General features: G+C 46.1%; 2 protein-coding genes across 4 annotated transcripts in view; one reads left to right on the top strand and one right to left on the bottom strand.

Annotated features, from left to right (window-relative positions):
• GDPD4 (glycerophosphodiester phosphodiesterase domain containing 4) overlaps positions 1-8,523 on the top strand; it is a 37,356-nt gene extending 28,833 nt beyond the window's left edge. The window contains exons 10-16 of the mRNA XM_040056160.2: positions 363-513; positions 1,190-1,414; positions 2,222-2,379; positions 4,466-4,613; positions 5,725-5,807; positions 7,351-7,433; positions 7,895-8,523. Of these exons, the coding sequence (XP_039912094.1) occupies positions 363-513; positions 1,190-1,414; positions 2,222-2,379; positions 4,466-4,613; positions 5,725-5,807; positions 7,351-7,433; positions 7,895-7,926 (880 nt within the window). The 3' untranslated portion in view covers positions 7,927-8,523. The remainder of the gene's footprint in view (positions 1-362; positions 514-1,189; positions 1,415-2,221; positions 2,380-4,465; positions 4,614-5,724; positions 5,808-7,350; positions 7,434-7,894) is intronic.
• A 1,463-nt stretch (positions 8,524-9,986) lies between these two features.
• The window catches only part of MYO7A (myosin VIIA), a 100,380-nt gene continuing 84,653 nt past the window's right edge, over positions 9,987-25,713 (bottom strand). For 2 of the 3 annotated variants that reach the window (XM_040055494.2, XM_040055495.2), the window contains 19 exons: positions 25,142-25,369; positions 24,548-24,718; positions 23,446-23,563; positions 23,042-23,168; positions 22,757-22,926; positions 22,461-22,651; positions 21,789-21,913; positions 20,906-21,063; positions 20,255-20,408; positions 19,985-20,140; positions 19,522-19,627; positions 17,716-17,829; positions 16,554-16,641; positions 15,659-15,765; positions 15,282-15,467; positions 14,340-14,456; positions 13,781-13,864; positions 13,128-13,247; positions 9,987-12,332 (listed from right to left, as the gene is read on the bottom strand). In XM_040055494.2, coding sequence (XP_039911428.1) covers positions 12,243-12,332; positions 13,128-13,247; positions 13,781-13,864; positions 14,340-14,456; positions 15,282-15,467; positions 15,659-15,765; positions 16,554-16,641; positions 17,716-17,829; positions 19,522-19,627; positions 19,985-20,140; positions 20,255-20,408; positions 20,906-21,063; positions 21,789-21,913; positions 22,461-22,651; positions 22,757-22,926; positions 23,042-23,168; positions 23,446-23,563; positions 24,548-24,718; positions 25,142-25,369 — 2,610 coding nt within the window. In that variant the 3' untranslated portion in view covers positions 9,987-12,242. The remainder of the gene's footprint in view (positions 12,333-13,127; positions 13,248-13,780; positions 13,865-14,339; positions 14,457-15,281; positions 15,468-15,658; positions 15,766-16,553; positions 16,642-17,715; positions 17,830-19,521; positions 19,628-19,984; positions 20,141-20,254; positions 20,409-20,905; positions 21,064-21,788; positions 21,914-22,460; positions 22,652-22,756; positions 22,927-23,041; positions 23,169-23,445; positions 23,564-24,547; positions 24,719-25,141; positions 25,370-25,713) is intronic. The other variant, XM_058419307.1, reaches the window with a different exon arrangement.

Genomic DNA, 25,713 nt, shown 5'->3' with positions numbered 1-25,713 from the left:
CCCTTCTATAGAAGAAAATTTTGTATGTCCATCACTGTCCATTCAGATTCAGTCCTCCGAAAACCACAGAAACACTTTGATGTCAACAAAAAGAAATTTCAATTGTAAGTTACTAACGGATTTTGAGGGAGTTGGCAGGCAAAAAGGTCACCTCCTTCATGTTGCCCCTAGAGAAACTGAGACATGGACAGGCTGGAAATAACCTGGTGTCTTGAGCCTCAGCATTCCTCCATATTGCACTCTCTGCACTGGAAGGCTGTACTGCTGCATTCATAGTGACCCATGTTCTGACCTGGCCTGAGTCTGCTCATGCTGTGAATGAACCTGCTCCCCAGGTGACCTGAACTCTTGCTCTCTGGCAGCTATGATGGAGTTCCTTTCCTCATGCATGACGACACTTTGAGAAGGACAACTAACATCCAAGAGGTCTACCCTAATGACACTGGTAAAGCTGCTTCGTTTTTCTCCTGGGATGCCCTGCAGAAACTGAACGCTGGAACATGGTTCCTAAAGGTAAGCACGTAAAGGGATAGAAACATTCGAGATCAGTTGGATTGGACTCTAGGCAACCTGATCCAGTTGGACACATCCCTGTTTATTGCAGGGGGCTTGCACTAGATGAGCTTTAAAGGTCTCTTCCAATCCAAACTTTTATATAATTTCCTGTCTATCACCAACTGGATGTAAAAGAGACACCAGTTGTCTATTACTTAACAGCATCAGTATTAGAAGAGGAACTACTAGTTGAGTCAAAAACTCAAATAAGTCAGTGCAAATACTGAAGTTTGGGTCTCTTGGCTGAGTCCAGTTTGCCTTCAGGCTAAGGAGACCTGTAACAATTGGCTGGTGGGTGGTGTTGTGTCACCTTATCATGGCAGCAGCAGAGCTCATGGGCTGGGGGAAGAAGAAAAGAGCTGCTTTGGTGTTTATAACATTCAGAGCTAACAAGGTGGGACAAAGAAGCACAGCAGACGTAGCTTTGAGCTATGCAATTTAGGTCCCAGAAGCAATGTCCTCACAGCCTGGGTTAACTTCCCCCATTCCTTATGTAGAAGAAATAAGCAAAATAAAATATCTCCACCTGTTGAGGATGGACATCAAACTTTTTCCCTTTTAGAGATACAGTTGACTCTCAGAGCAAACTGCCTGATTGATTTTCTTTTTTTTTTTTATATCTGTTTATTTCTAGAACAAACCATTTGTAGGGATGGGCTCGCTGTCAAAGGCAGATCAAAACCAGGCAATGAATCAGTCCATTTACACGCTAAGTAGTTTTTTGCGCCTCGCAGACAGTCACAATAAACTTGTGATATTTGATCTCTACCGCCCTCCAGAGAAACATCCTTACAGGAACTTGTGGATCCGCAAAATCCTGGATGTCATCCTCAAGGAGTCGAAGATTAAACGCCATCTGGTAGGGTGGCCTCACTCTATATCCCTTTTTCTTGCTCATCTCATTGGGACTTTGGGGCGTACTCTGCATGATTTCACCTCCATAAAATTGGCCTGTTGCATTTCACTTGATTTAAAAGGCATCATTTGGAGTATATTCCTAATATTAGTTCCTCAGAAGGTTCCCAATAGTGTAATCCTTCAGCAGCACAGGATAAAAGGCAGTGTATATACTAGCTGATGCCCTAGCTCCTAAACAGCACCCCTTAATAAATATAATAAATGTAAGTATATTCCCTGCTACCCCTGCTTGTTTTATATATTGCATAAAAAGTCCTGGCTTAAATTAAAATAAGTTGTGAGTCTTTATTGCCTTTCTCCCCCTGGCAGTGGATGAATGCTAAACTCATGGGAATCAGGTTATGTACCCATTGATGTCTGGGGAGTTCCGCTGATCTGTATCTGCTGAAGATCTTTTCTTCCATGCTGGAAGAATGGTGGAATAGAATATTTTCGGTTGCCTTTTCCATAAACCAAAGCTGTCTTTTCATTCATTTTCAACAGCATCTTTTGCTGGGCTGTGTGAAACATACACACTGACTTCCAGTGGATAAGCAAGGAACAGTGGATACTTATTCCTTGATAAAAGTGACTTGCAAGTTCTAACCCTGCATCTGAACCTTCTTTGATCATTGGGAGAAATGCCATTTGACAGGCTGGGTTAAGTCCCTCACGACGTTATCTTTACTGGGCTTGTATGAACAGTGGGCTATATTAGGGGCATGAATTCTTCTGCTGAGAATTCACTGGTTCCTCTTGTTGCCTGCAGGTCCTGTGGCTGCATAATGGAGTGAGGCCCTTTGTTCAATCTGTCGCTCCTGGGTTTCAGCACACGATGGGCAGAAAGGCACCAATAGAAGACCTATTAAAGCACAATATCGTCAAACTCAATCTGGTCTACACTGACATGTCCAGTGAAGATATCCGGTAGGTTTCAGCCCCAAGTACAATCTTTGGGGTGCGTCTGGACTATGTCTGCTTCATGCATGGGGCAATGTCTCCCTCCAGTGACCAGTTCCAGAGACTATAATATTTTGGGAATAGCTCATTCAGATGCAGTAGCCCTCCCTGATGTATTTTAGGGGTGACAGACTGCAGTTTACTCCTACTGTTAAGAGGTGGCACATGTAATTAAATCTGACTGTCCTCAATTCCACATTGACCAGGATCTGAGGATCTTCTGGTAAGAACAACACAGCTGTATCCAGATTTCTTGTCTTTTTATTTGTGCCATCCCCAGTCCCACCAACACTCAAGGAGAATGAACAACTGTTTAACCTCCCATGGTTCTTCCACAAACACCAGTGGGAGTGCATAATGCTGTGGTGAGAGACCATCACCCTCTTGTAGCCAGAGTTTTGGAGTCATCATTTCTTGTCTGTTACTACCAGTTGTATGTGACACACTGAAAATGTAATTTCTGTGATGAAGGGCTCCACATTCATTGCAGGAGTTCTAAAAATGCTACTCTCACATGGGAAAATAACCCAACAAACCAGAAAAAAACCCCAGCTTTACCTGTCCAGCTCTCCTTTTGTAAATAGGATTTTTTGCTCTTTCCAATGTACAAAACCATTGAAGTCTAGTTGAAATGAAAAAGACAGGAAAAAACTTAAATCCTTTGCACAAGAGTAATGCTTGTGTTTTCTCAATTATAATTGTCACAGGATGTAAAATCATAGAATCACAGAATGTTTTGGGTTGTAAGGGACTTTCAGCACCATCTAGTTACATAGGCAGGGAAGCTCCCACTAGACCTGCTTTCTCAGAGCCCCATAGCCTGGCCTTGAACACCTCCGGGGATGGGGAATCCACAACTTCTCTGGGCAATCTGTACCAGTGTCTCAACCACCCTCACAGTTAAGAATTTTTTCCTAATCTCTGACCTAAACCTTCCCTCCTTCTGTTTAAGGCCATTCCCCCTTGTCCTGTCACTCAATGCCCTTGTAACAAGTCCCTCTCCAGCTCTCTTGTTGCCCATCTCAGTACTGCAAGGTGCTCTAAGGTCTCCTCAGGGCCTCCTTTTCCCAAACTGAAAGACTATTAAAAATCATAGGCAGATCCGTTTGGGTAAACCTTGGATAGGTCCTAGGTAGATTTATAAATGCTGATATTGATGATACATTACTTTACCTTTATACCAAGAAGGAACTTACTTCATATTAAATTTCAATAGCTCATAATAACTTGAGAAACAATGTGTTGATGGAGCAACCATAACAAACTTGGGTGGCCAACTCTGAAGATTAGCTCAGCTGGTCTAACCAACTCAGGTTGTTTAACCAGCACTGTGGGTTCAGTTCCTACATGAACCATTAACTGAAGAGCTGGACTCTGTGGCCTTCTGTGTCCCTTCCAACTTTGGCTATTCTGTGATTCTGTGGTGGTTTGGAACACTCTGTGGGGAGATTATAGAATAACATGAATGGTTTAAAAGATCTCTAAGATCATCAAGGCCAACCATTATCCCAGCACTGCCAAACCCACTACTAAACCATGTCCCCAATGCCACCTCCACGTTTTAAATACCTCCAGAGACGATGATTTCAGCACTTCCCTGGGCAGCCAATCCAAAGCTTGATAACCCTTTCCATTAAGATTTTTCTCCTAATATCCAATCTAAACCTTCCCTGGTGAAATCTGAGGCCATTTCTTCTTGTTCTATTGCTAGTTACTCAAAAGTAGAGACTGAACCCCACCTTGCTGCAGCCTCCTTTATAAACACATTGCTACATTGATTCATATGGCAGAAGGATTAGAAAGGTTTTGATCTTTTGGCATTTTATCTCCTTTTGTTTCCAGCTGTTCAATTATTCTGTATTGACCAATTGTTAATGATTAATTATTGGCTGGTTGGCTTTCCTTTATGTTCCTTATCTAGGTCCTAAAGTAAGCACTTCCTACAGAAGATTACAACCATTTCCCATGATCTTCCCGAATCTCCTTGAGTAAGCCTGAAGGAAGTACTAATCTCCTTGCTCAATGAAGGTTGTTGCCTTTTGGTCTTTTAAAGGAAATATGCCGAGGCAAACATCACCACCAACTTCTATGTGGTCAACGAGCCATGGCTCTATTCCCTGGCATGGTGCTCTGGGGCACACTCTGTGACCACCAATGCCGTCCACTTGCTGAAGGATCTCAGCCAGCCACTCTTCCTCATGGTAAGTGGAAGTCTTCTCTGTCTCAAGAGTGGGAAATAGAGTTGGGATGTTCATGATTACCTTTGAAGATGATGGGCCAGTTCACAAATGGATAAAGCATCCTTTAAGAAGGATCCTTTGAATAAGAAGGACCTGAGCTGAAACCTGGCTTACCTGGAACCTCAAAGCCACTCCAGGTATTACCATACCCTTCTCTCTTCTCCTGGCTCAGGATGAAGCAACTTACTAGTTTGGATTATCACCTTAGGCCTTGAGATAAGGGAAAAGAAGTCATATTGAGATTTGTGCAGGAAGAAAGAAAGTGCCTTCAGGGACACAAGCTGATGCATGAGGATTTCCATTTCTAAGCCTTTGAAGGACCTTATTGATGTCAGAAGTTTCTTTTTCTCCAGGGTGTCCCACTGCCCTTGTCAGACTTGGTCTTGTTCCACAAGTCCAAGGGAAACAACCACAGAAATAAGCCTTCCTTCTGGGAGGAATTTTCACATAATTTCTCTGTTGGTTATTCTGCCTCAGACAACCTGTAGGGCCAAGAAGCACGTGGGGCATTAGTCCCACCAGAGTCTCTGTAAGACTTTAAGTAGTTGGCTTCAGTCTTGAATTAGATTTTACAATGCTCCCCTCCAGAGAACTGCAGTTTTCAGTCAATTTTAAATTTGGGTGGGGGTCCAGTCTAAGGATGAATCTTCAAATGCTCTTAGACTTAAAGTGGGAGCCACCCCAGGCTCTCTGTGATGTTCAGTAAAGAGCAGTTTTGCCAGAGAAAATGAGATGCTACCAGCTGATATTATTATTGGGGTGAAGCAGAGAAGTGCAAGGCCTGCCTGTACAAACAAGAGGTCTCTGTGGCATTCACTGTGATACGGTAAAATATTCTTGGCTACACCACAGATCTGTTTTTATGAAGGAGATTGATTTGGCACCAACACCCAGTGGTCAGTGGCCACTTTGAAATGCCACCAAATGCTTTTAACATCCGAGAGATGTTTTCATAGATGCAAACCAGGCAGCTGAACAGCCATGTTCAATCAGGCAGAAAGAGCTTGAGTAACTTTTTTTGCAAATCTTGTGGTCCTTGGTGGTGGACACAGCCCCTGTTGTTTTCTTCCAGACTCCACAGCAGTACAACATCATGTGGATCCTGACAGATCTGACCTCTGCATTCCTCATCTCACTCATCTTTGCTCTGCACTGGTAACTACCAAGTTGTTAATGGCCATCCTAACCTGATCTTTTGCTCCAGGTGGAGGGAAGGAGGAATGGTTTCAGGTGACCCGTAAAACTAAACTAGAGAACATTAGCTTTCCCTTCTGGAAAGGGAAGAAAGCTCCAAAAGTCCCCCCAGAACCTCTTTGTTTCTCCTGCTTGCTCTCATTTTCCCTTTTCATTTTGACAGCTCAGGCATTGTCTGCCCTCAGGATTCAGCGGAGAACTGTTGGATTTAGCAGGATAAAACTATTATCAAAGCTGATGGGCTTAGAAAGGAACTGATTTTTCTATTTGATAGTGTTTCATTGGACTGATTCGTTAGGAAAGCTCTCAATATTTGAGCACCCTGTATCTTTCTGCATATGCCCCACAGGAAATCCATCCTCTCACACAAAAATGTCTGATTTTTTGTTTCCTTCCACTGTGTCAAAGATTATTGGGAAATCTGGGTTTCATGGAACAGGCTCACCCCAGCTGGTCATGTTTGGCTGCTGGATGTTCTTCTCTGCCACAGTTGTATGAGGAGCATGCCCATGCTCTCATCCCAGTAGTGCCCAAGGAAAGCAGGATGTGCTGGGCTCAGCTCTTCAGCTGGCTGGCTGTGGGTGGGTGGGAGGATCAGAGCAGCCAGCCCAGGGGAGTTTTTTTGCAGTGTGCTGGCAGTACAACGGTGCTGCTGCTGGCAGCAAGCAGAAAGTTTGGGTGAGCACTGGATGAGCACTCTGGACTGCTGTTAACTGTGACTTGCTTTGGCATAGGAAAAGGTTGAAGTGCTAAAATTGATCTTGGATGGTGAAAAAATCAGTTAGTAGCAGTTTGACAGTGATGAACTAGCAGCTGTACAGGCGTTTTTGCAGGGCATCCAGGCTTTTCTCATGGAAAGGTGTTTCCTTCCCTTCCTTCCCCTCTCACCCTACTCTGCTCTCCTCAGGTCCTGCTTTGCCCTTGTTTTCACGGCTGTAGGTTTCAGGTGGGACACAATCACCCCTGCAAAGCATCACCAGTACTATTAGACTTTCCCATGCCCAACTCCTCCAGGACCATGTTCCTGTTTTGTGCATTTCCCAGGGTCCTGTGGATGCTTCTGGTCCAGCCACACAAGAGACTCCTCTGGGCCGGCCTTGAAACAAGGGCATCCCCAGCCCTCCTGGGACCAAAGAGTCGTTAGCAGTGCCTCAGTGCCCTGTGTGGTCCTGTCAGGTTTATCAACCCAGCAAAATCACAATTTTTAAATTTCTCTGTCTGCTTTAGAACCAGCGTCTGTAAATATTTCAGGGGCATTGGAGCTCATAAATCTTGCTTAGGAAACAGGGCTTACTCAGAAAGTTGCCTTCAAAATGCTGTTACATGCATGAAGTGTGGATGCTTAGACATCAGCTATGCACTTGAATCCTTTCTTGGTAAGGACCTGAGAAAATCCCAAAATACCTGTCCTCACAAAGCAGGAAAAAGCTGTCCAAGGCAGCAGGGGGTTGTGAGGAACACCACATCAGGCAGTGGCCTGACCCAGGTGCTTTGCTCCATGCAGGTGGCGAGAGAAGAATTTCTCCTGCTGTACTCAGGACAGTAACCCGGTGGTAGAGAGTGGCACCTACAACAAATTCAAGACAGGTGAGCAGGGCAAGGAGAGCAGCTGCATCCTGCTCAGGGTGGTCTCTGTGGGAGTACCGAGATCCTGGTGGGTGTGTTGGTGATGGCTGTCCACACTTAAAAGGAAGGTTATGAGGGAAGAATGCAGTCTGGGTTATCTCAGCCCCAGACCCCGTAGCAACTCAATTCAATTGGCCCTGCTTCAAGCAGAGGCTGGGGCAGACACCTCCAGATGTCCTCTTCAACACTCATTACTCATTGAAAAGAGACGCTGGAGGCACTGAGCACTCTTGGTTCTGCCAGGCAGGGTGGGATTGGCTAAGGACCCTCCCATACATCACATTTCTGCACCCATGGAGCTATCATCCAGACAAAATGATCCCAACCTGGGCTGCATGCATTTTCAAACAGGTTCTGTTTGCTCACAGTGACTGTCACAATAGATGCAGATGTTTGGTACCTCACTGTGTTTCCTTTTCCAGAGCTCAGCGACATGCCTGCCGTTTTGGCCTGACATGGGCAGAGAGGGGACATGGACCTGCCATCTTGAGGAGGCTGAGGAGACCAGCTGGTGGGGGCTCAGATCTGCCTGGTGAGGAGGAGCCATTTGCCTTCATGGCCCTGCTGGAGATGAGCACCAACCTTCCTCTCCTACAGCTCTTTTCACATTCCCATGCCTGTCAGGGATCCTTGGGGTATAGGAGAACGCTGATGGAAAAACTTAGGAGCCATGAAGAAACTGTGCATTATGGTGAGATAATGGCAGCAACCACATGGGGAGCCACCATTTACGTGAGACCACTGGCATCCCACAGGGCAATCATTCCTGCTGTGCATAAGCCCTGTTTCCACACATGCTGCAAATATCTGAGCATCCCTCAGTTCTCCTCATTCTCAGGTGCCTGGATTTCTTCCATCAGACCAGCCTCTTCATCACACACTACCTCCTGTCCTGCCCCCTTGCAGGTGTGCTCCATCCTCAAGGGCACACTATCCCCACCACGATGGTTAGATGCTGCTGACTGGGTCATTACGATTGGTACCTTTCTGTAACAGAGGCAGGGGCAACTTTGGTTTTCCTTTTCCCCACTCTTGCACTGCCACAGCCTAACAGGACAATCTCCTCCCCTTGTCTGTCGGTGAGGGCATCCCATTCCCAGGGGACTGAAGGACTTTTTAGTGTCTTGGCCATCTACTGAGACTGTGACCAGTAACAACCACGTTTCTTCAGAAGGATGGAGCTGTGTGTGAACTGGACCCACCAAGTGTTTGCTTTTCCCTTTGAAAGGTCTGTACACCTGTACTACAGCCTGGGATTTATTCCAGTTTTCATTTCTCCCAGTGGCTGCTGGCACACAGTGGGGAGGGAGCCTATGCTCTCTAAGGGAGATGTAAACATCTCTCAGGTTTAAGCCATATCTTTCTACTTGAAGAGATAATATGTTTTTGTAAATTGCAAGTGATATTTTAAATACATTTTATCTCTCCTATCCTGTTTTGTTCTTATTTCAGCAAACTGGGGAAGGGAAAGAATACAGTAGTCTTTACCTGATCCAGACTATAGACATTTCTTATATGTGGGCCTTTTGTTAAATGAAGTGATCACAAGTGAGAGGGCACCATTAAGTTCCAGTGTTATCTGTGCTGGGAAGCACCCAAGCCTTTCCAAGTTGCAATTTTGGAGTATTTTGGAGGCTAGAAATGCAAAAAATTAAGATCCTCCTTTGGAAAAAGGCTAAAGGACTGATGAATCTTTATAACGCAGCTCTAGATCTATGAAATATGGGGAGTAGATGGTATTAAATCCCCCTCCCCATGCCTTGCATACGTAGGTGGTTCTTAACTTTTCATGGGTACCACTCATGTAGGATATGTGAGCAGCAAAAGTAGGAGACGGGAAGCATATGGGTTAAGCGTGGTGTGCACCATGGACTCCTCAGCCTGTGCTGTAGTGTTCAAGGGAAGGATTTGGCTGTGGTTCTCCAACCTCTGCCTTTAATATGCATTGGAAAAAGCCACCTCAATGCTCTGTGATCCATATATGTAGCTGCTGCTTGGCCAGTATGCTCTGGTAACTCCCTGTACTCACCCTCCTCATCCTCAGAAGCCTTGCCAAGGGTGAGCCTGGCCACTTGGACCTGTGATTCCATTTAATGCCTCGGTCACATCTCAGCTGCTATTCTCATTGCTTCACAGCTAGCAAGGTCTGGCAACCTTGTTAAAGTACATGGCTGCTTGTCTGACTCCCACCCAAACTTTTCACCCAACACTTCCTAGAGGCAGAGATTAAGCTCAAAACTGACTGGAAGATTCAGCCCTTGTCATCGAGGACAAGCAATGGAGACTCCCCGACTTCAGTGGTTTTTTTACCTCAAAAGAAAAGATTTCAATTATTTTCCAGTCTGAGTACACTGATGGTTTGTTCCTCCTTGCTGAATGCTCTCATCAGGAATTGCACAGTGCAAAGAGAAGTCCTGTCCACAAGAAGAACCCGAGAGGCCTGATCTCACCCTTCTCCCTGGAGATGTCACCACAACTGCACAGTGCAGAACAGCCTCCCACAAGCCACTTGATGTGTTTTAATTGGAGTATTTCACTTGGACATATGTTTTTTCATATTACATTGTTTGGTGTGAATACAAAGAGGCCAGCAGATGCTAATACATAAGACACACAGGTACACACACAGAGTCCCAGTCCCGCCCAAAATTATGGGGTGCAGGGGATGCCAACAGAGCTGTAAGTGGAGGGATGAGGGTGGTGGCAGGGGAAAGATGACCCAGGACAGCTCTGGAAAACACTGCTGTGCTGCATCGTCTGCTGAGTGTGCAACGGGTGGCAGGGATGGCTGGAGACTCAGAAAAAGCAGTGATGTTGTGGTGATGATAGGCATGTGTCTAAGGACAGGTGGGTTCCCTGGGACAGCTGGGGAAGAGAGAGAAATGTCAGAGATGGATGGTGAGAAGGAAGCTGTCTCCCACTGTAGCCTGGGTTGGTGTAGCCATGCTCCCATCATCAGAGTGCTTTGGGTAGGGGCTGATGGAGGAAAGGAATCTCCTAGCAGCCACCAGCAGTTTGGCTGGTGGATGTCTCCGTGCAGCATCTCATTCGCTTTGATGGACCAGCCAAAGTCGTAAGTCACTGCTGCATCCCACATGAACGTTACAGTCCTTGAGGTCTGGTGGGCAGTGCTGCCAATTCTGCCTGGCACACCATGGTGTTGGAGACCTGAGCCCAGCTGAGCTTAACAGAGCAGCACGTGACACCCCACAGTATGGACTTCTACAAAATCTGTCAAAGCCAGCCCAATGCACAGGGCCGAGAGCGGCCTCAGCATCTACTGCGATCCACGTAGTGTTGGTTACACCAGATCTTGGTGGCCAATTGTCCCCTCTCTTGATACCCCACACCCAGCCATGTGTTCCTTTGAAGCCTGGATTTTGGAAAGGCACACCCCAGGCTTCTTTCCCTGCATCCTCCCAGACACAATGTGGTTTCAGCTTCCTCTCTGTCACCAGGTCCCATCTCTGCCCCAAAGCAGGCTGGTCCACACTGTGTGGTATTGGGAGCAGACGAGACAGCCAGCAGACAAGTACAGCCAATCAAAGGTGGAGAAAAGCCCACCAAAATCAAGGGTCTACCCTTGGCTGTGAGTGGTTCAGGTCCAGCTAGGACTCATGAAGAGCTGCTTTATACAGAAACACACACACACAAAGCACAATAAAATCATCAGCTGGTACAAACCCAATGGCCAAGTTCATGTTTGAATCACAGCCCAAACATAGGCTCGGCTTCAGTCTTCCAAGCACAGGGTGTTCAAAACCTCTACATCCATATTGAAGTTTGCAGAAAGTCTTCCCAAGGTTAATTTTTCTGGACACAGGGAGCAAAAGGAGATAATTCATTTTCCAAGCTTCACTTCCAGCTGAGCTCTTAGGTTGGTAAAGATGTGCCTTACTCAGCCTCTGGCAGTCATGGTTCTTGGGGAATCTCTGGGCAAGGGATTGTTCTGAAGGTTGCCCTCAGCTCCAAGTCAGCATCCAGATACTGGCATGAAATACAGGATTTTTTTTTTTTCCTTTTTAATATTTTAAAAAATAAATAGAAGAAGAAACAAAACTTTAAAATTTGTTCTTTAAATATTTCCAGCGTTGCACGGATAGCACTTCAGTACTCTAGCCTGTTCGATCGGAAGTTTGTTTATTCTGATTGCTAGTTAAAATGTGCTCTTCCCAGCCTGCTTTTTCTTTATGTACATCTTAAGAACACAGAGTATTCTTTTGTAATGATAAGAAAACAAGCCCTGCAGTGTTCATTGGACATCTTTCCAGCATGGGTCAGAGCTCTCATATTCCTCTTCAAACCTGAAAGTCCCAGGACTTCACCAAAAACCTCTTAGCATCCCAACAGCTCTCATGTTTAAGAAAAAAACCAACAAAGGAAAACAAAGCAAGCCACACACACACGCACACACACAAATCGTCTCCCAAGAGCCTTTGTGATGCCGACCAATGGGTTCAGGTAAACCTCTCGCTGGAGTGTCTTTGCCTTGGTCACTCTATGAGAGCAGTGGTGTCTCCCAGAAGTCTTTGAGGTGTAGGATTGAGTTGCAAGGTGACAAAGGTGAGCAGGATGTCAAAGATAGTCATCTTCGCTGGAAGGGGAGGTGGGATTGGAGCCCTCGAGGTCAGAGTCCAGTGAACTCCCTGATGGTGTTCGGCTCATTTTCCACATCTGGGAGGCAAAGGTTCTTGCCCAGCTGCACGGGTATCCCACAGCCCTCAGCTGGTGAATTAGCCCCATGACCACGTGCCAGTGGCTTCTTGCAGTTCACTTGCTACCCTTTGCACTCCTTTGTTTGCTCATGGCTGTTAGCATCTGGCTGATGTACGAGGTCAAAAGATCATCCATCTTGTACCCCTGAGGAGGAGAGGGAAGATGTTAGCAGCCTCTAGAGCACAGCTTACTGTCTCTGGCTTGTGCCTGCTGAACACATTGGCTACCAGTTCTTGACTTTCAAATTTTCAGGTACTTTTTTTTTACCTATTCCACCATTCTCCTTGGGTGAAATGTCACCACCACAAGGAACACTGTCCAAATACAATTTGCAATGTTGAGATGGAGGAACTCCCTGTCCTAGGATGCTACTGAGGCTAAGGACATAGGACATAAATTTTCAAATGGCCAACAAAATACTGAATGCCTCAGATTAGTAACAATTAATCTAGAAGGAATTTTTACCCTTTGTGCTTTGGAGGTTTATTGCTGTGATTGTTAGGTTGTTAGGAGGAGGTTTATTTCTGTGATTGTTTCTAGGGATAAGCTGGGTAAATTATATTGGTTAAAGGGCTCAAGAGTACCCCTTGAGCCCGTATCAGCTTTAATGTGTTTTTCCGTCCAGTGATAGGGAGAAGTGCCCCATGCCCCTGACACAGCAACATCCCAAGCACCTCCGTCTTGCTTGTTCATTGGATGATGGACCAAGTGAGAGCCCTGAGTCATTGAGCAGAGCCATGGGAAATTCAGAAGACAAAAACTGTATCAGCGGCTCTTCTGAGAGACCACTTTCAGCCTAGAGAATCCCTGAGATTTGCTGCCAAAGTCAGGATTTGGTCTAATCTTTAACACTTCTTACCAGGGAGGTCTCACAGAGAATCCCTGAGATACAATTTGCTGCCAAAGTCAGGATTTGGTCTAATCTTTAACACTTCTTACCAGGGAGGTCTCACAGAGTAGCTTGCTTCCTCGAACCAAGTTGCCAATGGTTATGTGGAAATATGTGTTGCCACTGCTCCAGTTGGAGATCTTGGTGAAGGGGTGAGTGATGAGAATATCCTGATGGGAACACAAAACTGACATTCAGCATGCAAGAAAGCCTCGACTTCGATGAGGGGCTGTGGACACTTCTCATGTCCCTGTTTCACTTTCCATCACAGCAGGCCAAGGATGTCTACTGTGATGAGACTCGTGGGAACGGCAGTGAGATCAAGACTCCAGATCCTCCAGAGCTTGTGAAGGACTGCTACACTAGAATGACCATGCAGGTGGTGGAAGTAACTAGTAGGATCTCATTTGCTCCAACTCCTGTCCTGTCACTTGTGAAAGGATTAAGGAAGGAGTGTGTGCATTCTTCAGGCACAGGGCCCTAATAGTTGATGCTCTCAATTCATCTTTTGTTGAAAAAGTCTGGGCTGGCTCTGCACAACAGTGAATTTCTGCCTCCAGAAAATTTTCTCTCTATCCAACCTTTCTAACCTGGCTTAAAGAGAATTCACTAAGTACTAAACAACATGCTCTTTGGGATGTCTTCCCTGAGGGCTTGGGGACTGGGCTGAGGAGCATCGGGCAAATACCGAAGTTTTGCTTACCTTGGTTTTGGGATCAATGAGGCTGACTCCATGCTTATTGATGGCAATCAGAAGGATTTCTGGGTAATTTGGCTCTGTAGTTTGCTGTTGGAAAAGAGATGAACTGGTTAGGGTATGTGTCAAGCAAAACCAGGCCCCTTCCTATTTCCTCTTTCCCTGTCTCCTCCTTGACAGCACTCTCTTCTACTGTCCTTGATGGAACTCTGGTGCCATGGTGGATGGTCTGGATTTGGTTTGTGGTGGGTAGAGACACACCCATTGGAAAACCACAGGTTCCCCTTGGCCTTGGCAAAACAGAAAAGAGCACTTGTGTGTTCAGCAGCACAGATGTGGGAACAGCCCCAACGACTGAGACATGCTGAAGCTCTACAATGTTTCTGTCTGTGTAAAGAGGCAGGGCAGCAATGAACAGGTATATTTGCCCTTTACCAATGAAGAGTATTACATTTTTCCCTGTTTCATCAGGACTGTCCCAGTCTGGTTCAGATCTGGAACCCCTCTGTGGTACAGGGCTCCTGATCCTGGCTAAAAGCTGCCAGAGAACCCCCAGGGCAGGTACCTTCACTTCAAAGAATGCTGATCCAAATGTAGGCCACTTGAAGATAATCTTTAGAAAGGCAAGCTTGGCTTCTTCTCTTGTTTTGCCTGCATGTTTGTTGTAGTACGCCACGATGGACTGCAAGAGAGAACACAACAGAGATGGAGGGTTTGTGGTACCTGGCACCACGGATACACACAATGATAGACTCATACAAGAGTTTGGGTTGGAAGGGACCTTTGAAAGGTCATCTAGTCCAGCTTTTCTGCAGTGGACAGGGCAGCCTTCCACTAGAGCAGGTTGCTCTGGATCCTGTCCAACCTGATGTTTGGTTCTGGCCTCTGTTCCAATAACACTTAAAAAAAGTACTAGCTGGTCACCAGAGCAGGGCCTGGAACCAAGGCAGGTCCTTTATAGATAAGCTGAGCTTGTGACTCCATTAAAGAGATTATGAATTTTGATTATCCAATTTATGCAGCAGAGGTGACTGAGGAGACCTTCAACCCGGAGATTCTGATATCAGATAGGAAACAGAAAGGACTTATCACACTATTTCTTGACAGTGAGACATCTCTAATATTTTAAGGCTAGACCTGTTTGCACTTGTACCACAGCTCTCCCTGGGTAAAGCAGGAAGAATTACCTCTTTACTCAGTAGTCTGCACTAAATGACAAACCACCTCTTCACGAGACCATCTCTTAGCATGTTTCCATCTGGCTTTGCATCCATCACTACAGCCACAGTCTCAGGACAAAGAAAACCCAGGGCAAGGCATGCGTATGTGAACATGCATGTACAATTTCTCCTCTTGGTGGTGCCAGGGAAGCTCTGGCAAGACTCAAGAAGGACCAGGTCTCACTGATTCTGGCAGTCCAACTTCAACACCGAATGTCACACAAGTTGCCCAAAAAACTGGGCTTCTCCCACCCAGGCCTGGTGTATGAATCAAGCTGCTGGTTTACCCTTTTCCAGTCATCTGGAGAGAGCTGCCGGATGAGGTCCTGAGGCACCAGCTCCTTCAGGAGTTTGGGGATGCTTGGGAAATAGGACTTGTCATCCTCAAACTTGACCCGGTAGATGAGAGCTGCCAGCTGCAGGACCTCCTCCCGTGAGCACTTGTGGTAGCCACGCAGGTACTTTGGTAACTCCTGCATGGAGGAAATAACAACAGAAAGATAGAGAGGATGCCTGTGGCCCTTCACCCTCTGATGTCAAATGGAGTTTGTGGAGGTATCCAGCCCCTGGCTAAGAGGCTGGGAACATCTGCAGATGGACAAGTTTTGCAAGCTACTCCTAATCCCTCCCAAGGCTCCGCTGCTATTGCAGAGTCCTGGCGCACCTGGTAATAGTGGAAGATTGAGTCTGCCATTGAGTCTTTTCCAGGCGTTGTGTTGGTCCACAGTTTTTTCATGAAGAACACTTGGTAGGTGAGGGAAGGCACTATACCTGTGCAAGTGAAGCAAATATAAGAGCGATGGTGTGAGTATCAGCTGGCAATCGGTGTCTGCATCCAGCAGCGCCCATGTGCCATCACAACCTGCAGGGAGAGGGGCATTCACAAGGCCAGCTGGGCTCTCTGACTTTGCAGAACAAACCACATCACTGCCAAGCTTTAATAAAGTGGAAAAAGTATCTGGGTTCACTTACACAACTGTACTTCATTGATAGCTATGCCTAACACAGGACAGAGGAGTTGTACCCTGGAGGCACCTGTGTCTCGCAGCCACTGGTAAATTCAGCAGAACTGCAGCTAGTTCCACTTTGGATGTGGTCAGTGAGGTGAGACAAATCCCACCACTGAAACCTTCCTGCAGGCACTTCCAGGAGAGATGCCCTCCAGCAGGTGCTTCTCACAGGGGCCAGGACTAGCCTTGGAACAGAGGTTTTGCTGCTCCTGGAAGGACCACTTCCCAGGTGATGTCCCCAGGGATGGTGCAGAGAGCAACACCCCCATCAGTGCAGCCCAAGAGATCACAGAATCAGTGAGGCTGGAAAAGATCTCTAAGATTGAGTCCAACCATTAATTTAACACTGCCAGGGGCACCACTAAACCATTGTCCCTAAGCACCACATCTATATTTTTTGAACACTAAAGGACTTCCGTGATTCCACCACTTTTGTGAACAGCCTGTTCCAGTGTTTGAGGCAGACTATGTGGTCAATCTTGTTTGAAAGGGTTGGAGGGCTGTAGGAAGCCTGTGTGTGTGACCCATACTGGGAAAAAAAATCATTACCATCTTTTGCTGGTCTTGCTTTCTTTATCCAGTCTGTCAGGTGTCTCACAAAGTCAAAGAAAAAATCTCCCTCTGGCACACTGATGACCTGGGGAGTGACACAGCACATAGTCATGAAGGCTGAGCAAGTGAATCATACAACAGGATCACAGAATATCCTGAGCTGGACGGGATGCAGAAAGATCATCAAAGTCCATCTTCTGGCCCTGCATAGGATATCTTAAAGAACCACACCATGTGCCTGACAGCATTGTACAAATACTCCTTGAACTCTGCCAGGTTTGGTGCCATGACCACCTCCCTGGGGAGCCTGGTCCAGTGCCAAACCACCCCCTGTGTGAGAACTTTTTCCTAGTACCCAACCTACATGCCTCCTGACCCAGCTTCATGCCATTCCCTTGAGTCCCATCAGTGGTCACCCCAGAAAAAAGATCAGCGTCTTCCCCTCCTCCTGCCCTCATGAGGAAGTTGCAGACTGCAATAAGATCTCCTCTCAGTCTTCTCTTCTCCAGGCCGAAGGAGCCAAGTGACCTCAGTTGCTCCTCACATGGCTTCCCCTCAAGGACCTTCGCCATTGTCATAGCCCTCTCTAACAGCTTTATTTCCTTCTTATACCATGGTGTCCCAAACAAGTGGCAAGGCTCCACAGGCAGGGTTGGCCCCTGCCCAGCCCATCTCCTGGAGCTGTTGCTCACTGCTTTGTACTTATTACACTGAAGTGTTATAAACTGCTGATGTGAGAAAGCCAATACTAGCACCTTGCTTCAGGCTCTAATTTCACCCATTACTCCTTATTGCAACGTGTTTCACCACAGCACTTTCTTTCCTTTCCTGGTGACCATCTCCATAGATTTCTCTCAGTTTCCAGAGGCAGCTCTAAGCTGCACGTTTTTCTTACTTAGTCCTTTCTTATAAATCCAACTCAGCAACAGGCTAGGAGAGCTTTGCCTGTCTGTGTTTTGAGTCCTTTGGGGTGACTGCCCTAAGTCAGGGCTGTGGGACTGCAAACCTCACCTGTATCAGGTCAGATCTGACTGAGAAATGCTTCTTGTAGAGAAATGCTTCTCCCCACATATCTCTGGCTCCACCAATGTGTACCCACAGGCAAGCAGTTTGTTCCAGGTACCTCAGGGCTTCCTCAGCCTCTGGGCGGGTCACTCACCTTGTCAGAGATTTTGACAAAGAGGCTAAAGCCTTCAGAGGACTTCAGGAGCAGCCTGTTGGAGATGTTCTGGCAGAAATCCTTGGCTTTTGTGCTGGATTCCACCTCAAATGCCTACAAAGAGATGACGATCACCACTGCTATCTAAGGGTTAATTTCCACCTTTTACTCTCTTTGAGGACCTCCAGGTACACATACACAGAGAAGTTTAGATGCCCACCACCAGTGAAATCAGTGACATTGTAGACTGGGGCTCTGGGCATTGGAAGGAGTGCCTGCAGAAGCTCTGTCATGCTACTGCTCTACCCATTGTGCATTGTGATGCTGTATCTATATCCTGACCTAGCTTATCCAGAGCTCTCCAAGCAATGCAACAGGTTTCTCTGATCTAACAGTGAAGTGTCAGAACTGTTTGTTTGAGGGAAGAGAGATGGGAAAGACAGAGTGAGAGACCTCCAGGCTGATTTGTCCCAGCTGTCTCTCGAGTGATGATGAGGAAGTCAGATACCTGGCTTAGACTAGGTCTAAGCCAGATGCCTGGTTTCTAGATGGCTGAATAGAGGGAAAATGATTCCTGTTTTATGGATATCTAAAGCATGGAATGTTTAAAGGTCTGTCCCCATTTGCATGCACATCCCAGTTCTGGTTTTGCCTTTTAAGCTGTGCTCAGCGTTTACATTGCCTCAGTTTTGCTCTGCCCACTTAATGAGATTCAGCTCATAGCAGTTTGAGGAACTCAAGCTTCTGACCAGCTCATGCACAACTGAGCCACTAAACTACCAGGACCAAACTCCACGTCCCACAAGAGTTTGATCTGGGGTTCAGTGCTGCTAATGCTCAGCAGCATTTCAGTGCAGATGCATGCTGTACTGGAATGATGCTACTCTGCCAGTCCACCCGGTGACTTCCATGGCCAAATGGGTCACAGCAAACCCATCCAAGTGTAGAAGTCCCCACTGCCTCCTTCTGCTGGCTCTCACACAGATGCATGCGTATGAAGTAGTGTCATGCTCATTGCTGGTCATGTAAGAAAAAAATAAAGTGATGAGAAACCTCAAAAGTTCTCTCCACTCTCCATTACTGATAAACAAGGGCACTCACAGCTGCTGCAGAGGAATCAGCCTTTTTCTTCCATGGGTGTGGACTGTTTTACAAATAAACCCACTTGGAAATACAGAAATTTAGTTGTACCCAAGGGTATGAGTGGAGAGAGAGATGGGAGCCTCACAGGAAGACTAATCCGTAGGTGAGACAGCAGTATCTGCAAGGACATGCCTATTTGCTCTGGCATCAATATGACTAGCTGCCTTATCAGCATGTAAGATGCTTAGTGAGAGCTTCCTGAGTGCAAGTATGATTTCTGTATCATCTCAGGTCAGAGGGGATAATTTCAGTCACCTGCTTGCCAGTGCTGCAATAGTCTGCCCAGTTCCCAGGGGGGCCCATCATGGTACCTCTCTGGGTATCGTTGGGTAGACAGTATCTGTTGGTTTAGGCTCCAAATAATTGAGAGCCAAGGCCTGTGAGCTACTGTGTGAGAATGGATGAGCCCATCCACTTTCCCTCTTTCTGCAGTCATACTCTAAAGCCTCCAGCAGACACCAGCAAAGCACCCATATCTTGAAAAACACTACTTGGAACAAATCTGAGTAAACAAGGATGGGTTTTCCTTGTAACGCTTTGGCCCAGAGGCTTCTGGAAAGGCTGAGCTTTCTAAATCAGAACCAGTATTAGCCTCTTCTGAGATTTTAATAAGAAAATTGACAGCCATCCCAACAGAAAAGAATTTCCTTCTCCCCCATTTACCTCATCAGTGTCATCAGGGAAGTAAACCTTGTGGAAAATTTGGGTCGTTTTGTGTTGAATGGCTTCTACTTCTACCAGATGGGGTGGGTATTTTCTGGATCCATTCCTGCAAAACAGGAAGTGGCAAGTGTCACAGCATCATCATAGCAAGAATCCTTTGTTTAAATCTCCCCTTTTTAATGCATATTCTTTTTGGGTAACTTCAGCTACTTTCTTAATATTAAGATTTTTTTCCCTCCTAAAAAGAAGATAGGGACTTAAATGGACCTGGATGAAGTTGATTAATTTCTGTTTTTCCACATTGCTTATCAGCAATCCAATGTCCCTTTCAATCAGTTTGGTGGAATAGAGAGAGAAGTTGTGAGCTTTCACTGTGCCTCCAAAATATCTCCCAGCTGTATTTTTTCACACATATTTGGATGCTGTGGTACAGTCAGAACTAGGAGGTCTTTCAGTGCCATACCTCAAGGCTTTCTGAAGTCTCTGGATGCAGTCTGCTGCCAAGGGGTGATGTTTCCGGGATTGCAGGAACCTCTGGACGTGGGGCAGGAGGATGTTACTTGGAGGAAAAAGGCCTGTACACAACCACAACAGCTCCCAGCCTTTCTCTTCACTGTATCTGCACAACAAGAGACCCAGGAGGAAAAAAATCACTTGTGGAACGGACACTTCAGATCTGCTTGGCCCAACACAGTCTAATGCATTTGAGCCAAGGGGAACGAACAACTCTTACTTGATGTGGTTGTCTGTGAGCTGTTTGAGGGTCTGGCAGTAGATTTCATCCTTTAGGGGTTCGGCTTTCAAGGCACCTTCAAATATTTGGTCTGTCAGCTCATTGACTGAGCGGGTCCTTTTGGATGGGTAGTCACCCATATATTTCAGCACAGGTGCGAGGCAGGAGTCAAGGATGAGCTAAATGGTATATTTGGTGAAGCCCCTCTGTTGATGATGTTGCTAAAGACATCCTACACATGACTACAGAATTGGCTGCAAAGGGATATTCAGGCATCAAACTCTGTCCCCAAGGCCGTGTGGACTGGTCTCCATCCACATTGATTAGGGCTGTGGCCATCCACAGCAGGTGCACTGAGCAGAGAGTCAGCTGAACCAAGACAGGTCAGCGCTAGTGAGTGTGGACCAGCAGGGCTCAATAACTGGTCCCCAAATCCTCATTGATCAGGAAGTACACACACCTCAGATTTCAAGGATGCTTAAGTACAGATCTGTGGCTCAGACCCATCTCCAAGCCTGTGACGCAGTCCCACAGCCCTTAAGAGGGACCACAAACCATTCTTTGGGCTTTGCTTGTGGCCCTAAAGAGCCTGTTCAATCCTTTGCCTGTCAGACCTTTGCCCAAGGTCACTCCAAAGCAGAGGAAGGATATCAATAAAGGCCATACAGGCTTCTTGGGACAGCTCCTCGCTGCCCAGGATCTTCTTCAGCAGTGGCTGTTTGATGGGCTCGCGGGTGTAACACCACAGCTTGTCCTTTCCACGGCTCTTGGTGATCATGACCCGGCTGAGGGTGTGCTTTGGAGGTGGTCTGGTGGCAAATGCAAAGCAAGAGGTGGAGGGATTACAGGGATAATGGGAACAGTTTATGGCCAATGTTTCACCTAGGACTGTTGCTCAGAGCACCTGGCTAATGAACTCTTACACCAAATGGGACATCACAATTCAGCAAATATCCAGCTCCAGTTCTGCTCAAAGATAACCACTTGTACTTTCCTATGGCTCAGAAAGATCTCTTATAGACCCTATCCCAGTAATGAAACAGCAATCACCTATCCTATTCGAAAAAGCTTCTAACCGCAGGAAGGATGATGGCAATGAATGGTCAGGGCAGCCACACTGAAAGAATATTTCCAAGCAGTATAAGACTAACAAGGGCAAGACATCCCAGAGGATCTGATCTGCCTGTTTGGATTGCCAGCCCATCCAAACAGAAGCAGGAGCTTTAGTCAGGTGCATTCAGAAGTGGTGCACATTTAAATTTTTGGAGCTGAAAATGCCCATACAGCCTAAGCACATCCACCCACAAAATATTCAATTTTAAATTGCTACACCTCTGCTGAGGAGGAACCCTTTATAAAACCTTGCCTGTGGAAAACCTGCAGTTCAAATACCATGACCTAAACCAGAGGTTGCAGTTGAACGAAGTCACACAATGGGGTATTCAGAGTCTTTTCCAGTAGAAAAATTTTCCCGATTCCCAAGCTACCTGCAGATGGATTCCTATAATTTTTCAGAATGGTTTAAAAAAATCACCTAAAATAATCGTAGGAAAATTCTTCCAAGGTGTATGGCTTTACTCTTTCTTCACTGTCTGAAACTGCCATCTGAGAGGTTCTGATAACATCTTGTCGTTGGTCAGGGGTCATTGTGACCAGGGCCTGTGGGATGAAAAGCTCTCTGTTACCTGGTATATTTGAAATAGAATATATTGATGTATTCAAAGAGAGGTAGCAGATACCAAACAAGAACAGTGAAAATGAGAATAATCCATCAATTCCTGCTAACAGTCAGAACCATGCAGTTGTCATTTCTCTGTGCCATTCTCAGCCACTAATACAAGGAATAACAAATACTTCCATAGCAGGGGGCATTTCCTATGGAAGATAATGAGCTTTGGAACATACAGCTCCATATGTGAATGTACCAGTTCCCTCCAACCACAAATACACCTTTAAGCAATCAGGCCAGCTGGAAGCATTCAGCACAATACATGGATATTCCAAGTCACAGGTTTGTGGTGTCCTGAGAACCAAGATCAGAAGAAAGGCTGAGACCACTTTTGCCTTGGACAGCTTGTCACCTCTCTCATCCACTTTGGTTTCTGCTTTACGCTCAGGGAGACTCTGGCCAGATCTAAGCACTTCACGAAAGCTTTGACCTCCCTGGACACGGTACCAAGTTGTGCAATTCCGTAAGACTGCTTACCACGATCTCCAACGGAGGCATGGTGACGGTAGGCAAGACATAGACGGAATCGGTTGGGAAATCCCCTCTCTGCTTGGTCCGTTCATTGAACCCATTAGCCCACCCTGAGTTCATCACTTGTTCTCCCGTGTCCTGGTCCAGAACTATCAGGTCTCCTTTAAGGAAGCTGAGGAACCCAGATTCTTCTCCCACTGCAAAAAAACCCAACCATTGTTTGAATTTTTTTTTTTTTCCAAATTCCTCAGGGATAATAAATCTATCTATATGTTTACCACCGAGCTGAGATATTTACTTGCCTGGATTTGGGTTGTCTTGGAGAGTGACCACATACTTGGATCGTTTTCTTAGTCCTTCAAGGAAGGTCACCACCAGGTCCCGGATATCCTCTGCATTGTTGGAGGTGAAAGTGTACTCATCACCTTTAATGGTGGCCAGGGTGAAACTCTGCCCTTGCAGCTTTCCTCCTCTGGGATATATTTTTATAGGAGACATAAATGTAAAATATTATGACATCCAGAGGCAAAGTCTGGAAAAAAGACTGATCTATGGTGAGATTGCCAGCCAAGTCTATTCCTCCTTACCTGCTGCTTGACACAGCTGTGATCTCTGGGAAAGAGAGCTCCAAGAGAACCTGCTCCTGTTCATCCACAAAGTACACCCCTGTCCAGTTGACAGCTACAATCACATCATTTTTAGGCAGGCTTGGCCCTGGTTTGAAGACAAGATGTTCAATCAGCTCATGAAGGGTCTTAGGATACAGAAAATGCTTCAAAGGAGGATGAAATGATCAAAAAGCTCTGTGCTTTTTTAAGGGGGAGAAATAGTGGCAGACCCATAGCCTGAGCCATTGCTAATCAGGATGCAACAAAAATTAATGCATCCAAAAAAAACCAGCTAGACGGTCCCCTTCTTGTCTGTGGAATCCCCATCTCTCCTTTTTGCTTTAGAGCAGCTTGTGCTCTGGGCATGTGCTCTACTGACTCACCCGAGAATTTGAAGGCTTCATAAAACCGAGAAAACAGCAAAGGCCACTTGAAACGTGCAAAATCTACTACTTCTTCCTTGACCTTTTTTGGGTCTGCCCTCTTCTGAGTATAAATTCCCTACAGAAAAAGCAAACCACAACCAACATGAAGCAAAACACGGTTATATCCAGGAAGAGAGCAAGGAAAATCAATCCATGTAACCTGAAAATCTTGGAACAAGTATCAATGGACGTCTCTGTGTACTACAGGAACAAGTGACAGTTTGGGCAAAGTGCTGGCCTTCAGTTCCCACTTTATGGCATAATTTGACTTGGAGAAGGCTGGACAAGCATCTGGAGTGACCAGTGTCAGTGAGGTTCGTCTCAGCTGACTGTGGGTTTCCCTAAATAAGTGTTTACTTTTCAGCATGACATTCCTTTAGCTGGAAGCGGACACTCATCAGCCCTTAAGCCCCTTATTCAGGGCATCCTTAGACACCTGACACTTCTGTACAAAGCTGACAGGCTGACGGGGGACATGCAAGATCCAAGTGAATCCCTGTGTCTCCACTGATAGTTAAGCTGTAGTGAAACTCCTAATGCACATGGAGATGTTTCCATGGCAGGGATCCTAATCTGAAGCTGGCTCCGGACATTAAATGAATGCCAATCCTCATGCCAAGAACATCGCTCTTCATGAGTGGTTGTGAGTACCAGGCAATGAGTTATGGAAAGTGTTGCTGTGTGGGAGTATCACAAATGTTCTAATTGAAGTCAGGCAGGTTTTATACAATGCTTGGCACAATAAAGCCCTGACATTACCCAGAGACATGAACCACTTCTGTAATACAACTGGTAACACCACAATCTCGTGTAAACAGGAATGCCACCCCAGAGATGGTGTTTTGCATCTCACAGTAAATTTTGCAGGATGTCTTCTGCCAGATCTTGCATAACAACCAGTGGTAAAGCTGAATATAGTTAGTACAAGCCCCGCCCTTTCTCATTGTTTTAGCTTCAGGGCAGGCTAAGGGCTAAGCTATGATGTCTGACATGTGTTTAAAAGGCACATGAACCTACTGAAGCATGATGTGATCCTTGACAGGTGATCTATTGTCCCCACCTTTTTATGTGCAGCTATAATGAGCTGAGCCCATTTTTCCACTGTTTTTGAAGCTGTGATCTCTCTGTCTGGAATGTAGGACGGAATTAGATTTAGCAGCCTTTCCAGTACCATCTCTGACCCATAGTCCACATAGTACTGCTGGGAAGCCAGTTCTGCCAGATCTTCCTCCTGTGGGAGCCAAACAAACCAAGTAAATGCTGTTACCAAGTCATCACAACATCCATCCTCCACCACTCAAGGAGCCTGATGCGGAGGCCAGGTGTACTACAGAATTGTGTGGAGATGCTTCCTTTTGGCAGAACATTACCTTTTGCAGCTTTTTGTGTATCTAAAGTTCAGGACATCGACCACTAAAGGCTATAATTAAGCCTTAACATGTTCATTGTTAAGACTGCTCATGCAGCACATGGAAGCATCCAAGCCCACTCAAGAGGATCTGATTGCTGTAGATCCTGTTTTCCATGTGAACACCATAATGCCCAAGCTAATTGGTGTCTAGGGAGGAATATTTATCATCCGCTTTGTTGTAACCCTTTTCACCATCTTAAAGATACTTGTTGGACCAGAACGGGAGTGGCTGAGATCACTCACCTTGTCACACCGGTACTCCCCAAACTTCACCCCTCGCACGATCTGTTGGTAGATGAGATTGGTGGCCACGTTGTCCTCACTGGGGTTGTGCCAGGGAGTGAAGATCTCCTTCCTGAAGAAGAGCCGCCACGGTGCGTTGCGCTCCTGCGCTCCCTGCTCCTTGGCGTACTGCTCGCACTGGGACACAGCATCCATCACGTGGTCATTGCCACTCCCCAGCGAGGACACCTAGACAGGGCAGAGAGAAATGTGGCAATTCACCTGACCAAATGCCGGCCTTTTTAGGTAGAGAGATCTATTTTTGAGTCACTCAGACTGCCTTTATAATCCAAATAACTTAAATAATCTAAATAATCAATGTCATCCACCCAGCCAAGTTCTGCACCATGGGTAGGTGAGCCATTCCATTTTGACCTCCAATTTCCCATCCAGACTAAAAGAAGAGCATCAACATGAATCACCAAAGCCAGTGGTCCCATTTTAAACTATTGTTGATTCATACTGTGCTTTGAAACACATTGTTTCAAAGTTGTGGGCTTGGATCCAACCTAGCTAAGCATAAAAAACCCACA

The sequence above is a fragment of the Hirundo rustica genome, chromosome 2 (genome assembly GCF_015227805.2).
Source record: "Hirundo rustica isolate bHirRus1 chromosome 2, bHirRus1.pri.v3, whole genome shotgun sequence".
Classification (NCBI taxonomy): domain Eukaryota; kingdom Metazoa; phylum Chordata; class Aves; order Passeriformes; family Hirundinidae; genus Hirundo; species Hirundo rustica.
Note: the sequence above shows the minus strand (reverse complement) of the source record. Positions and strands in the feature narration are given on the sequence as shown.